The 14182-nt window shown below is 44.7% G+C and overlaps 1 protein-coding gene across 1 annotated transcript in view; it reads left to right on the top strand.

The window, feature by feature from the left end:
* The first annotated feature begins 3598 nt into the window (after nucleotides 1–3598).
* The window catches only part of myo15ab (myosin XVAb), a 44696-nt gene continuing 34112 nt past the window's right edge, over nucleotides 3599–14182 (top strand). The window contains exons 1-15 of the mRNA XM_040144977.1: nucleotides 3599–5377; nucleotides 5793–7931; nucleotides 8063–8182; nucleotides 8325–8642; nucleotides 8908–9105; nucleotides 9279–9520; nucleotides 10119–10512; nucleotides 10872–10954; nucleotides 11508–11571; nucleotides 11693–11802; nucleotides 12568–12642; nucleotides 12946–13036; nucleotides 13178–13183; nucleotides 13278–13381; nucleotides 14163–14182. The exon at nucleotides 14163–14182 is cut by the window's right edge and continues 44 nt beyond it. Of these exons, the coding sequence (XP_040000911.1) occupies nucleotides 3599–5377; nucleotides 5793–7931; nucleotides 8063–8182; nucleotides 8325–8642; nucleotides 8908–9105; nucleotides 9279–9520; nucleotides 10119–10512; nucleotides 10872–10954; nucleotides 11508–11571; nucleotides 11693–11802; nucleotides 12568–12642; nucleotides 12946–13036; nucleotides 13178–13183; nucleotides 13278–13381; nucleotides 14163–14182 (5743 nt within the window). The remainder of the gene's footprint in view (nucleotides 5378–5792; nucleotides 7932–8062; nucleotides 8183–8324; nucleotides 8643–8907; nucleotides 9106–9278; nucleotides 9521–10118; nucleotides 10513–10871; nucleotides 10955–11507; nucleotides 11572–11692; nucleotides 11803–12567; nucleotides 12643–12945; nucleotides 13037–13177; nucleotides 13184–13277; nucleotides 13382–14162) is intronic.

The following is a 14182-nucleotide window of genomic DNA, read 5'->3' as shown; positions in this document are numbered from 1 at the left end:
TATAAGACTATATTAAATGGTGAAAAGCGATGCGTAATGGTCAGTTGCTATGTGTTGTGCAAACATTACACTCGGTGTAGGCCTGTAAACTTACCTGACAAACCAACTCCAAACTTGTCGGGAGTGCTGCAGGTGTAATACTGCTCCACTAGATAGCAGCAGATTACTGAGTGTGTGTGTGTGTGTGTGTGTGTGTGTGTGTGTGTGTGTGTGCGCGCGCGCGCGCGTAAAGTGACAAAGATAGTCTACTTCTCTCCCTCTGGACGTGAATGCTATTGATGAGCCTCATCAAGTCCACCCTTGTCACTCTGTCATCAGTCTGCTTTTCTCTCCCGGGCATGTATCCCAGTTTTTTTCTGCGTTGCCTCATCTCTACAAATTCTATCAAAAGATGGAGGACCACCTGCCAGCAGCGATGGCTTTGGGAAGACGGAGACTGGCTGCAACTCAGGGCTTTTCACGTTTGATAGGGTCTTTTCATTCTGCTTCAAAGGCAGATGTACGGTTAGAGACAAACCGTGGGAAATCCAGGAAAAAATACTCTTTCATCACGCTCCCCGTCTTTTTAATGCACACATGCACCCACTCAAAGACATGAATCTGCATGAGCACACTGTGCACACATGCACACACATGCACCACTTGTGCGCTTTGCTGGCTGGTAAGGATCAGATACACTTACACACCAAGACCAAAAGATCAGGATCTGGCAACCCAACACCCATACCGTGTAACCGGACAGATCTGGCAATCCGACCCCTTCCCTCAGGAAGAGGAATAATTTGGTTGATGGCACTAATAATCACAGCCCTGTTAACGATCATTCACTGGCTCTGTATGTGTGTGTGCATTTGTGAGAGTCATTCCTCGGTTATTGATACCTAGAGGGAAGACGTCATATATTGAACAAGTGGGTGTTTCTCCTGCCTCTGCTTCTTCTCCAGCAGTTACGTATGTGGAAGTAGGTTGGTGGCTGCCTGCATTGCTCACGATGGTGTTGTTTTAATATAATATTTCTTAGAAAGATGCATCGCTGATCTCTACTCATACACACACATACACACCGACCCGACAGTACATGGTACTCTGGAAAAAGAGGAGAAGTAGATTTACGGTCAGATAGTGTAAAGATGTGACTATGTGACTTCTCTCGTGCTGTATATATGCAACAAATAAATGATATAGAAATTTTAGGTTTTTAATTGTTTTTGATAGCATCTTACCGCCAATCAGGCTTATCTTCTGCATCTTCTCTCTCTCTCCCTTTCTCTCTCTTTCTCTCTCTCTCCCTCTCCCTCTCTCTTTCTCTCTGGACCTTTTGTATTATTTATGCCCCGCCCCCTCAGCTGCCCGGAGCTCTCCAGTTTCACCTGTAGAGCCAGATGACAAATTAAGACTCCTTCTACGACCTGCCACAAGGAACTCCTCAAATGCATGCATCCACATACACATATATACGCACATGCAAACGCACACACACGCACACACAAACCGGCAACCCACCTGCCCCTCTATCTTTCTCCCTCACACACACACACAGTTACTTGCAGACACACTAGCTGTCACACACTCTGAGGAGGGCAGTGTGAACACAGTGCCGTGTTGATTGAGGGAATGTGTTGTTGTGAGCAACAGAAGACAAGAGTAGGTCAGGGGAAGAAGCTGATTGTGACCTAACGACCTTATCCTGGAGTTTTTTTTTTTCTTTTTCTTTTGTTTAACTGCTAAAGAAGAGACCCCCAGCAAGGATGCAACAAATTTGAAGACCGCTGCGATCCTGGCAACCACCACGCTTGCTCTTCTGCACTGTTTGTCATTGAATGTGGAGGTGTGCTATCATGGAAAACTGTCTTGATGAATGATCGTGGTGACACTGCCACAAGAGTTTCTCTGTAACTACAACTCTACAGGAGAAAGGTTGGACCATAGAGGGGGTAGAACTTGAATATGATCTTTGTTTGTGTGTTTTTAATGTTTGTATCCAGTTTACAGAAAGCAAATGCCGCAGGGATCATACTGTGTGGAAATTAGTAAAACCAACACAGTAAAAATATCTTTTGTAGTAGTTCACAGTGAGGTTAAGCTTGATAAAACAGTTGATGCTACTCATATACAAGCACAATTAGATTTAAAGAAGGAGTTTATAGTTCTGAAACTTTGAACCCTTTGACCTTAAACCTCACCATGCCTTTTGACATCTCTAGGTAGAGTTTGGAAATGTCCGGATAGGGGTTGTACATCTCTTTATAAGTGCCAGAACTCTCCCGGATTAGAGATTTCCGGGTAATGTGCACAAACAAAATGAGAAAGGTTAGAGATCTAAGTATCGAAGAAGCGGTGGATGGAGCTCCAGAGTAGGGTTTGGAAAGGTGTTAGAGAATACTGTGTAGGGTTTGGAGATCTCTTGGTAGCTAAAGGATTTGGGGTTTGAGACATCAGGGTTACAGTTTGAAGGAGTGTGAGTAGTGGCTACAGGTGGATAAGACAGTTTGTGGGGCTAAGACATTAGCACTGAATTGATAATCTTGATAAATACATCAGTTCACCTCAGTTCTTGAATGGGGCAGGGATATTAAGAATTTACTTAACTACTTGATTTCACTGTGTGCATGCTAGTGCATGTGTATATATACATATGTCTATATGTGTTTGGAAGATTGCTGATATTTAGTATGTCTGGACAGGAGCCTTCATAGGGACCAGATTTGGGCAGTGTAGAACTGCTTTGGCCAGTTGGACCTGTCCTCACACAGATACCAATCCTGTTTATAGTGCTGGCACAAAGTCAACCAGGCGTATTTAAACCACAAAGAATCTTTTAAAGGTCAGACTCCTGATCGTATTTTCTTAACATATCACAGCATATTTTTGTGCATGTAACATTTGTGTGTTTTTGTATTCAAAGGTTTACAGCATTGCATCTCGAAGAAAGGGCATGGTGTGCCCCTAGCCACTTGTCAAAATGCCTGGCAAGAAAGACCCCAAGAAGGACGCAAAGAAGGGTGGAAAACCTGCACCAGAGAAAAAGAAAGAGGAGGAAAAGAAAGGGAATGATGACAAAAAGGGAGGAAAAGATGACAAGAAAGCCAGACAGAATGATACGAAAGGGCGGAAGGATGAAAAGAAAGGGGGGAAGAAGGGAAAAGAGGAGCCTCCCAAGGGGAAAGATGATGGGAAGAAAGGAAAAGGCAAAGGAAAGGGCAAGAAAGTAGAGTCTGAGGAGGAGGAGGAGGAGGAGGAGGAGCTCCTGAGTGACGAGGAACAGGATGAAGAGAGTGAAGAAGAGGATGATGAGGAGGAAGATTCAGAGGATGACAGGAGAGGGAAGGGGCGAGGAGGCAAAGGTGATAAGGGTAAGAAAAGGGGGAAGTCTAGACATGGGGAAGACTCAGAGGAGGATGAGGAGGAGGATGAAGACGAAGAAGATGAGGATGACGAAGACGAAGAGGATTACGGCAAATCCAAAAAGAGATCTAACGATAACCGCCACCATAAAGGAGAGAAATCTGACGCTGATGCACAGAAGAAGAAACGCAAAAAGAAAGAGGAAGCTCCACAGCTTCCAACAAAGGAATTTCCAAAGAAAGGTCTGAAGAACATGTCCAGAATGTTCATGAAGTTTTCTGGTTTCAAGCGGCGCAGAAACAGCAGAAAGAAGCTGAAAAGTACATCGCGATTGTTCCTGGGGTTGGGGAAAAGAATGAGACGACTTGCTAAGAAGAAACGCCGGAAGTCAATGCTGAAGAACACCTCTCGATTCATGATGAGGTTTAAGGCCAGCAAAAAGAGGAAAAAGGAGAAAGAGGCCAAAGAGAAAGCGGCAGCAAATGGGGGGAGGAAGCCAACCTATATGCTGCTTCGTCTGGGTGGATGGAAAGAATCAAATGAAAAGAAGGGGGGCTTTTTCAAAGGCTTATTTGGAAAAAAGGATGGTGACGGGCCAGCTGATGACTTCAAGAACAGAAGTCTGTTGCTGGGTAAGGTTGCAGCAGCAACTAATTGGCTCACAAAACGCTTTCTGTCAACTAAAATGCGAGGAAATTCAGGACACCATGGCTGGGGGGGACGTAGAGCACACACCCGACAAGCCAGCTCCAGAGGTTATCTCCGTGCTTACCATAACAATGGTTATGAGCATGGGGAGGAAGCTTATGGATGTGACCAGCGTCATTCAATCCGCCAGAAAGGTTATGGAGACACTTACGATGTTTATGGTGGTTATAGAGATGAGGCAGCTGCGGCATATAGAAACCAGGGTCAGTTTGCTTACTATGACAGTGGAGCAGGGGGAGCAGACTATCAAGACCTGGGTTACTATGAGGAAGAAGGGCTTCATGATCCAAATGCAGAATATTATGAAGGCGGTCTTTACGATGAGGACATGGGGGACTACTATTACCCTTATTCCTCTGCCCAAGGCTGCTTTAACAACCAGGAAGCTGATTACTATGGTTACCAGCAACAACAGGCAGTGGAAATGTATGGTGACGAGGGTCAGGACTATTATGCACAAATGGCTGAGGATCATATGTATGGAGGAGCAGTAGATGGATTCCTTGACCCTCAGGCTCAGGATTATTATGATGAAAATGGTGAAGGAGTTTACTACCGTGATGCACAAGGGGGTTACTATGACAATGAACAGGCAGGTTATTATGAGGACCATTATGCAGCAACTATGGGAATGCAAGGGGAATTTCAACCAGACTATCAATATAGCTATAGTGATGCTGGTATGCCCTACCAAGACCACAGCTCCCAGCAGGCCATTGGATTCCCAACAGGTGGCCAGCAGGTCTTTGGTTTTGGAGGGCAGGGGATGGATCAGGTACAGGGCCTGTATGGGGACCAGTATGCAGAACAATTGGATCAATATGGGGATGATACCGGGGGAGTTCAGGGAGGGGATATGACATTCAGAGTTCCTAGACCTCAAGTACGCTTGTTTGGGAAAGAGCGTCTGGATGTGCCCCTGCCCCCTCCACCTACTTTGCCACCTGATCCAGAATTTGAAGACATGTCAGAAATCCAGTATGAAGACCAGATTCCTCTTGCGCCAGGTCAACCTGGAGACATGATGTCATTGCAGCCGCAAACGGCAATGTCACCACAACAACAAAGGATGATGTCTCCTCAAGAACAAATGATGATGGCCCCACAGATAATGTCACCACGGCAACAGATGATTATACAACAAGAACAGAATATGTCCCACCAAATGATGCAATCAGATATTATTTCACCACAGCAACAAAAGATGTTACAGCAAGAACAGAGTATGTCCCCTCAAATGATGCCATCACAGATGATGTCACCACGGCAACAAATGATGTTACCACAGCAACAGATGATGTCTTCACAAATGATTTCACCACAGGTAATTCTATCTCTGCTTTGCGATTGATTCTGTATAACCATACTCTTTAGTGCTAGAGGGTCATAGAAGAGAAGATTTCAAACTGATTCCCACTATGATGTGAGGCGATCATATGAAAATGTGACAGAAATTCCCAGTGTTCTAGAGAGCATACCTCCACTGCCCCTCCAAGCAACCGTCTTGAGGTACACAGCCTCCTTAATTTAAGCAACCCTACTGTAGATGGAGAGCCAAAGCATCTCTAACAACTAAGAAAATGTTAGCTTTCAAGTAGTGAAATCTAAAAATATAGCGTAAGATGATGAGTGATTGTACTACTGGAGTGAATAAAAAAAACATAGTTTAGTTTAGTACTGCTACCCCATTGTCATCAAATCAATTAACTTCTTTCATTTTTGTTGTGTTTTTCCAGCAGCCGATGATGATGATGATGCCACAGCAACAGCAACAGGGTTATGGTCCACCCTCAATCCCTACTCCAACTGCCATGATAATTAAGCAAGCAAGTATGTCGCCCCTTGCTGCGCGCCGTCTGCAACCCTCTCCAACTCCATCCCACCGCTCTGTTATCATGCCCTCCCCACAGATGCAACGCCATCCCTCTGCCTTGGCTTCCACAGTACCTTCTCCTATGCTTCCACAGAGACGAAGCCCCTCCCCACAACCATCCATGAGGAGTGGGTTTGTTAGCACCGTAAGACCCCCCTCTGTTATGTCGAGACATATCTCAACTCCTTCCTCCCCCATGGCGTCCCCCCTTGCCCGTCGCAGAATGCAACCTCAGAGATCGCCATCTCCTCTAACCCGAGGACCCTCACCCCCTCACTCTCCTAGTGCTTCTATGATATGGCAAAGTCCTCCCCTCTCGCCAAGAGCATCAATGAGGCAATGTTCTCCACCTTCCTCACCCCGTTCTTCCATGAGGAGGCGAAGTCCCCTACCGTCACCCACTCCTGCTCACAGCTCATTAGGAGGGAGAAGGGTGTTTGGGGCAACCTCTCCTCCCCTCTCCCCTGGTCATGCATCTCCCCCTCTCTCTCCACAGCTCAGTAGAAGACCACCCTCTCCCTCTCCCTCTCCTTCTCCATCTTGTCGCGGTTTATCCCCTGCAGGGCCCGATCCTACCCCATCATCTCCCACCCTCTCTCGTCGCTCAACTCGGCTACTCAGGGACCCCAGCCCCCTGGCCAGGCCCAGGATGGGGGGAAATGTTCCTTTAGGTACTGTCAGACCCTCCCCTATGGGTCTCCGAGGGCGTCCAGTGCCCCCACCCACCCAGAATGTGCGTCCATTCCGTGCCTCCTCTATAAGAAGCAATAGGTCTTCTGTTCTCACGGTGGACTCCTCCCTCCACTCTTCCCCATTCAACTCCCCTCACGTGATCCACCGTGCTCCCCTGGCGAGGAGAGAGTCTGGCCGATTTCCTCCTCGCGCCATAGCTCGAGGACGTCCGGTCTTGGCTCAGCAATCTATGAGAAGGATGCCTCCTGCTTCTCCACAGCCCTCCCTGAAACACATGCATCATCCTGCATCCGCACACCCCTCTCCTCGACTCTCTCCTCAGCCCTCCCCCCTCCTACCCCCTCGCACTGCCAATGCACCCACTCATACACCAGAAATGTATGTGCCTGGCTCCTATGCTGATCCTTATACTGAGCATTCACTTGCCCCCTCTTCTCCCATGTTATCTGGTGCTTTGCAGAACCAGGTTAACCGACAAGCCTCTTTCTCTTCACCCCTTGGCCCAGAGGCAGCCCAGGTTGTAGGCATGAGTGAGATGGCTACTGAATATGTAGAACCTTATGTTCCCTCATCCCCTACGCTCTCTGGCGCAATGCAAAACCAGGCCATTCGAGATGCGTCCTATGTTTCTCCTTTACAAAGACCACTGTCACCTTATGAACAGCCTATGCCCCCTTCTTCCCCAATGCTGTCTGAAGCTCTGCAAAATCAGGCAGTGAGAGAGGCATCCTATGTGTCTCCTATTCAAAGGCCTCAGTCCCCATATACTCCATCTGTACCTTCATCTCCCATGCTCTCTGGAGCCATGAGACATGGTCAGGCACTAAAAGGTGTGGCTTCTTATCAGACTCCACAGCTCCGTTCACCATACGGTCCAACAGTTGTTACCCCATACGATTATATCGCTGAGCCTGGTCCAGCACCATTGCTCTATGATGCCCTGCAGAACCGATCTGATTTGAAGAATGTCTCATCTTTAAGATCGCCAATGATGCAACGCCGTAATCCATATGCACCAGCTAGACCTCAGCTCCACCATGCATTACAACAGAACCCAAACATCCGCCAAGCATCTTATCAGACACCTGTGCAACTTAGACAGTCCCCATATGGGCCCCCACCACCCTCATCACCAATGTTAGGAAGTGCCCTCCAAAACCCACAGTTGATGCAGGCATCCTACCGATTGCCAAACGGAACCTTGGTGTCACCATATGCAGATTCACGTTCCTCCCCTTTGCTCGACCATGCCTTGCAAAACCAACAACTCCGTGGAGCTTCATACACCTTGCCTGATGGGTCATTTATCAGGGTAGGTATAAAAGGAACATCTCATAATAACTATGTAATCAGAAATGTATGTTTGTCTACATACGGTACAATTTCAAATTGCATTATTTCAGTTTTACACTCAGTTATCACTCCCCACCCCCACCGACACAGGACCCTCGTGTACCCCAGAAGCCCATGTCTCCTAACCTTTCCAGAGCTCTTCAGAATCAGGATCTTAGGACTGCTTCATATACTCTCCCTGATGGCACCATTATAGACCCTAGACAGCAAGTAACCTATGACTCTTGATCCTTAATTTTAATTGAATTCACATTTTATTCCAATGTCCTCTCATCCCTCTGCCTATCATATTTTATCAGTTAAAGTAATAGTTCAAGTTGGTGTTTTGTGTCTGTGCTCTCTGTTTATACAGCAACCAATTTCCCCAAACCTGGCTAAGGCCCTTACCAACCCAGCTCTGCGTGAAGCCTCCTACTCTCTCCCCGACGGTACCATTGTGATTGACCCCAGGAAACAGAAGTCCCCAAACCTGGCAGCAGCACTTCAGAACCCTTACCTGAAAAATGCATCATACACCCTGCCAGATGGCACTATCGTCATCGATCCCCGGAAACCTTTCTCTCCAAACCTGTCCAGTGCCCTTCAAAACTCTTCCCTGCGGAACGCCTCCTTCACTCTACCAGAAGGGGTTCATGACCCTAATAAACCCATCCCACCAAATCTGGCTAAGGTAAGCTATGGATACAGAATCTTATGTGTTACTTTGTGTGTGTGTTGATCTATTACTCTTTTCTCCCTCCTTATCCATATAGTTATACTCGTGTAGAAGGAACAGGTATAGGGATTTTAAATAGTTTCCACAAATTGATGTATCTCTTTGTATTTTGTTAATAATAATTGGTAGTCAAACATACTAAGCTGCTGCTTTAATTCAAATTGCACTTGTTTAAACTTTCAGTCTTATCATAACTGAAACTAGCTGTTATAATATTTAGGCCCTCAGTAACCCAGCTTTGAAAGGAGCTTCATACACCCTCCCAGATGGAACTATTATAATAGACCCAAGGAAACCAAAGAGCCCCACCCTGACAGCCGCCCTGCAGAACCCCTGTCTAAAGGATGTGTCGTACACTCTGCCTGATGGAACCATCATCATTGACCCACGGAAACCAGTTGCCCCTGACCTGTCTACAGTGTGTACCTGTTAAATTTCTTTAATTTAACTTTGCTGCAATACCTGTTTTTTGTCTTTTGTTTTTTTCACTTACCCAGTCCATGTTTGTTTGAAAGTCAAGCATAACATTTTGGGCATTACAAGCTTTTGAATCATACTTGACTTGTGATTATAACCTTGAATAACCTGCAGGCTCTTTTGAATGAGAACCTTCGTAATGCATCATACCGGCTTCCTGATGGTTCCTTGATTATCCCGGGCCAGAGGCCCTCCACTCCCAACCTTGCAGCTGCTCTGAGGCAAAGCCAGGCACTCCGTTCTGCAGGTCTCTTTCATCTGCCAGAAACCTCAGTACTGACAGGCGCGCCCAAACCCACCCCTCCCAATCTCGCCTCTGCACTGCAGAATGAGGAACTCCGTGGTCTAAGTTTCAGGTAGGGAACTACAATATTAATGGAAATTAGAACAGAGAACGACTTGTTAGTCTTGTCCAGGTGTTGCACGGAATTACCTATTAAGAAATCAAACTTTTTACCAACAGAGAGTGAAATATTAGCCCTATTTTGACCAAAATTTCAAGGAACTGTTTAACCAGGAGAACTAAACTCAGAAGCTGAAGTAGGAAGTGAAAGTCCCCTCTGTACAGTCCTGTTTGCATTTTCACCACAGGCAAATAAGACAGATGGCGGATTAAAAAACTACATTGGCATTTCACCCACAAGGAGAGAATAACACAGAACTGCCTTGTTGTCATTTACTGTTAAATCGCTCTGGTGTTTGAGTTGAATGTAATGAATGAATGAAAGGAGAAATGCAGAGGAGAAAATGGAGACTGACAACTCCAGTGTCTGTTTGATGGTTGTTTATTTCTGCCCTAAAGCATAACTGCCAAGAAACTATCCCTAAATAAAAGCCACAGAAAAGCCACATGAATTGTCATTTATATAACAATGACAAAATTCCACAAAAACAATTTCAAAGTCATGTTTTTTTCAATGTTTTTTAATGATGAGAACCACTGCTTGCCCACAGGCTGCCAGATGGCTCTCTTCTCACACGTCGGTTCCACAACCCCAGCCTGTCTGATGCCATCCAAAACCAACAGCTTCGTTATGCCTCATACAGGGTGCCAACAGGCCTGCAGGGCGAGGATAATCGCTATGCTGTGGTTCCTCCCTATGGGCCGTGCTCAGGCCACTGGGCCAGGAATGCCCAAGGAGGAGGGGAAGGAGGGCAGGACGTTTGGGCAGCTGAGAGGGTTTTACCACATGGCACGGTACAGAATCTGTCAAAGTGGTCCATGTACAGAGAAGACGGCATTTTAGAAGGATATTCCCCCACTCCTCGATTTGTGGACGGACAGCCTCAGGACCCAGACTGGACTCCTGACAGAGATAGAGCACCTGGTCAAAGCTGGTATGACAAGGTAGCTAAATTTATGAATTCATCTGTTTATTCATATGTGTCTGTAAAGGCAACATTAAATAATTTTTAGGAGGATAGAAGTTTTTTATGATTTCTTATGACAGCTGATGGACAATAAACTGGGATCGAAATGAGTGTGAGTTAGACATTATGCAAGCAATGACTATAAAGCACACAACAAAGAAGCTGGATAGCCCACAAAAACATTTTCCTGTGGAGTGCACATAATATATTCAAATATTCAGATTTCTGCATAGTTTACATCAGCTCTGCATCAAGTGAAGACAATATCCCTCATGCATTGACAATGTCGCATGACAGTGTTGGACTAATTACATACCATTATGTGTGTGTGCCCAGATCTTCTCTGTCCTAAGCATGCCCACAACAGGCTACAGGGTGAAGCGCTGGGTGGAGGGAATGGAGGACATGACACAGCTGCCGTAAGCACAATCCAGTATTAACAAACAGCCTCACAGCGCGTTCTCTCATGTCTCACTCTTACAAAGCATTTTGATGCTCCAGTGTAGAGCAGCAGAGCTCATTTCAGTGCATATCCATTTAATTTTTGCAAGCAGCAGTTTACAGTGTGTGCGTCCCAGTGTGTCAACAGGCTTTGAGTTCCGAGAGAAATCCTTTGCATTAAGTATGTTAACTATATAACTATTTTTATTAAAATGCAACACCCAAGTAGATCTCTGTCAAAAGATCATCACTTCACATCCCGAGGAAACCCTTGCATTCGATATTTGTGTTACTTCAGTTTGAGAGAAATTATTCCACGGTAATTTCTTGACATGCTTCGAAGTAAAAAACTTTCTCTGACATCCTGTCCTGACATCGCATCATTTTACCAGTTTTCACAGAGAAAAATCTTGAATGTCATCGAAGGGTAATTCATTTTGGATGTCAAAGCGAGTTTTGGAATCCTGCTCAGATATGACAATATGTGCTCTGTACATGTGTGTGTTTAACTTCCACTGTGTTTGATTTCAGTGAGCTGAATGAGACCACAGTTCTGATGAACCTGAAGAAGCGCTACGACCAGGAATTCGTCTATGTATGCCTAATTTCTAATATGTAAATTAGATAACTGATATCATCAAATGACATGGACACTGTCAGCTACATCCACTCTCCTTCTTCTCCTTTGTTCCTGCTCTGTTTTAACTACCACACAGACCTACATAGGCAGCATCCTCGTGTCTGTGAATCCCTACAAGTTGCTCAACATTTACGGCACAGACATGGTGCTTCAGTATGAAGGCCGCGGCCTGTGTGACAACCCTCCGTAAGACCCAGGAGTGTGTGTGTGTGTGTGTGTGTGTGTGTGTGTGTGTCAGACCCGTCACCCCCTGAACTTTACCTCCACCAGGGAGGTCATGTTTTCAGTCTGGTTTGTCTGTCTCCCTTTTCATTGGTAAGCAGGAAATCTCTTAATGTGGCTACAGATTTTCATAAAATCACATTCAAAGAAAGTGCTTTTTAGAATTTTTCAATCTTTATCCTTTTCATGGATAGCTGCACTCACTTGAATAATTTGTCATATCTAACTCATAATTGTCTATTACTATGTGTATATTAAAAAAGAGAAAGAAGGAAAATGAAAATTTTGGTAGAGTTTGTTTGTATAATAACTAATTTAGAGGACTATATAGCCCTGGCAGAATTATGAACTCTCTGAGTGCTTTCATGTTCTGAATAGAGTAGATAAACTTAACTCTCTAACCTTTAACTGAAACCTTTGAGACTGCGTGTTCCTGTGTGTGATTACACTGTTGTACTACATCTGTCTACATGTTGTCGTAAGCCTTGCTGTGAGATGCAGTGTGGTGGTAAATAGAGGTGTAAATGCCAGCACTCTCAGGTGTTGGTAAGAGGTTCTTATTACACCGCTGTTGGTTGGTTGCCAAGGGAGAGTTTGGTTATGGATTTCACTACCACTTCACATGTACACACACAGACACACACACACACAGAAACACGTACACGCTTACACATAACCAATGAGCACCCAAATGCATTTGTTCATTTAATATTTTTGGTTGTGTTGCAGTCATCTTTTTGCCATTGCTAATCTGTCATATACCACCATGATGGATGCCAAAAATGACCAGTGTATTGTGATCAGGTATGAAATTGCATGCTGTTTTGCTTCTTTTTTTTTTGTAGCTTTGGCTGAGTAAGGCCTTGAATTTTCTGCTCATTGTAACAAGAAGCACATGGACAACACTCTAAAATTTAAAGTTGTCTTTTAGACAATTAAACGCTGCTTGAATGTTTAAAATTATTTTTCTCCCCTTTTGCTCGGGTTTAACTTTGTTTAACAACACCCATTTTCTGACCATTTTTATAAGCATGTCCACAATGTACTATTAATGGATAGTAAAGAAAAAACATGTGCTGTAAAAGTTAACTGTTTTCGTTATGACAGCGGAGAAAGCGGGTCAGGAAAGACTGAAGCTACTAAACTGATCCTGCGTTACCTGACAGCTATACATCACAAACGCAACGTCACACAGCAGGTAAATATACTGTATATTATCTAAGTATTGGTGCATACATGCAAATACAACAAATACACTACATACTTTGGTCATTTAAGCTAACTCTGTTTTTGTTTTCCTTCTGTCTCTTCTCTCTTCTTCTCTACCATCTGCCATCAGATAGAGGTAAAGTGTTACTCCTCTTGTTTTGCTCTCATGACAAACAGCATCCGTGTTAAAGGTTACCACGGTAACGTGTCTGTCTATGGTGATTGGTCAGATCCTGGAGGCCACGCCCCTTTTGGAGTCCTTTGGGAATGCCAAAACAGTGCGCAACGACAACTCGTCACGCTTTGGCAAATACACGCAGATCTACATGGAAGAGTGAGTTATTACAGCTTAACCAGAACTCAGCAAACATCAACAACCGTTTTGAGTTTTCAGGGCTTTTAAGTCAACAAAAGTAGAGAATCTAGATGATTTAGAAAGGAGGGAGATTTCTCCTTTCTAGATCATCAGAATCAGATCACATACAGTATTATAATAGCTGTAGTTTTAATGAATATACTCTAAAATCAAATCAAGCATGGTCACATCAGTTAGTAGCGAGAAAGTCCCATTGACCTTCACCTTGCTGCCTGAAGAAGCTTGTTGGGACCAAACATAGCTATTTTTGATCTGATCCTACCAAGAAAAATGATTTTACTGTATGTGTTGTACCAGTGCATGATGTGGTTTGGGTCAATTGAGGACCTCCTATGGGCAACACTTAAAACTTTGTCAAAGTCCTTACAACCGATAAAAAAAGAAAATTAATGAATGGATTAACAAGAATCCAGCAAGCAGACATGTTCAAGCACATTTAACATGGAGCTGAAAGGGACAAAGTTATGTTTTATTCAGGAAATGTGTAAAAATGCGATGGGATTTTCACCTTTTTTTAATGCCAGGGCACTAAACCACCATTGACTGTTGCAATGGAATATGCTAACATGTCCCAGTGACGCAGCTGATCTTCTGTTAGAACTGTGACCGAGAAGATCCGAGCACATTTCACATGCATGATCTGTTACTTAACTCGGACTTATTGTGTGGGTGTTTATGTGTGTTCGACTGTGCATGGATGCGTGTGTGTATGTGTGCCTGCCTGTGTGTCATTTACCAGGGGTGTAATCAGCGGTGCCA

The sequence above is a fragment of the Xiphias gladius genome, chromosome 15, assembly GCF_016859285.1.
Source record: "Xiphias gladius isolate SHS-SW01 ecotype Sanya breed wild chromosome 15, ASM1685928v1, whole genome shotgun sequence".
NCBI classification, from domain to species: domain Eukaryota; kingdom Metazoa; phylum Chordata; class Actinopteri; order Istiophoriformes; family Xiphiidae; genus Xiphias; species Xiphias gladius.
The sequence above is the reverse complement of the archived record's forward strand: the minus strand, read 5'-3'. Positions and strand labels throughout refer to the sequence as shown.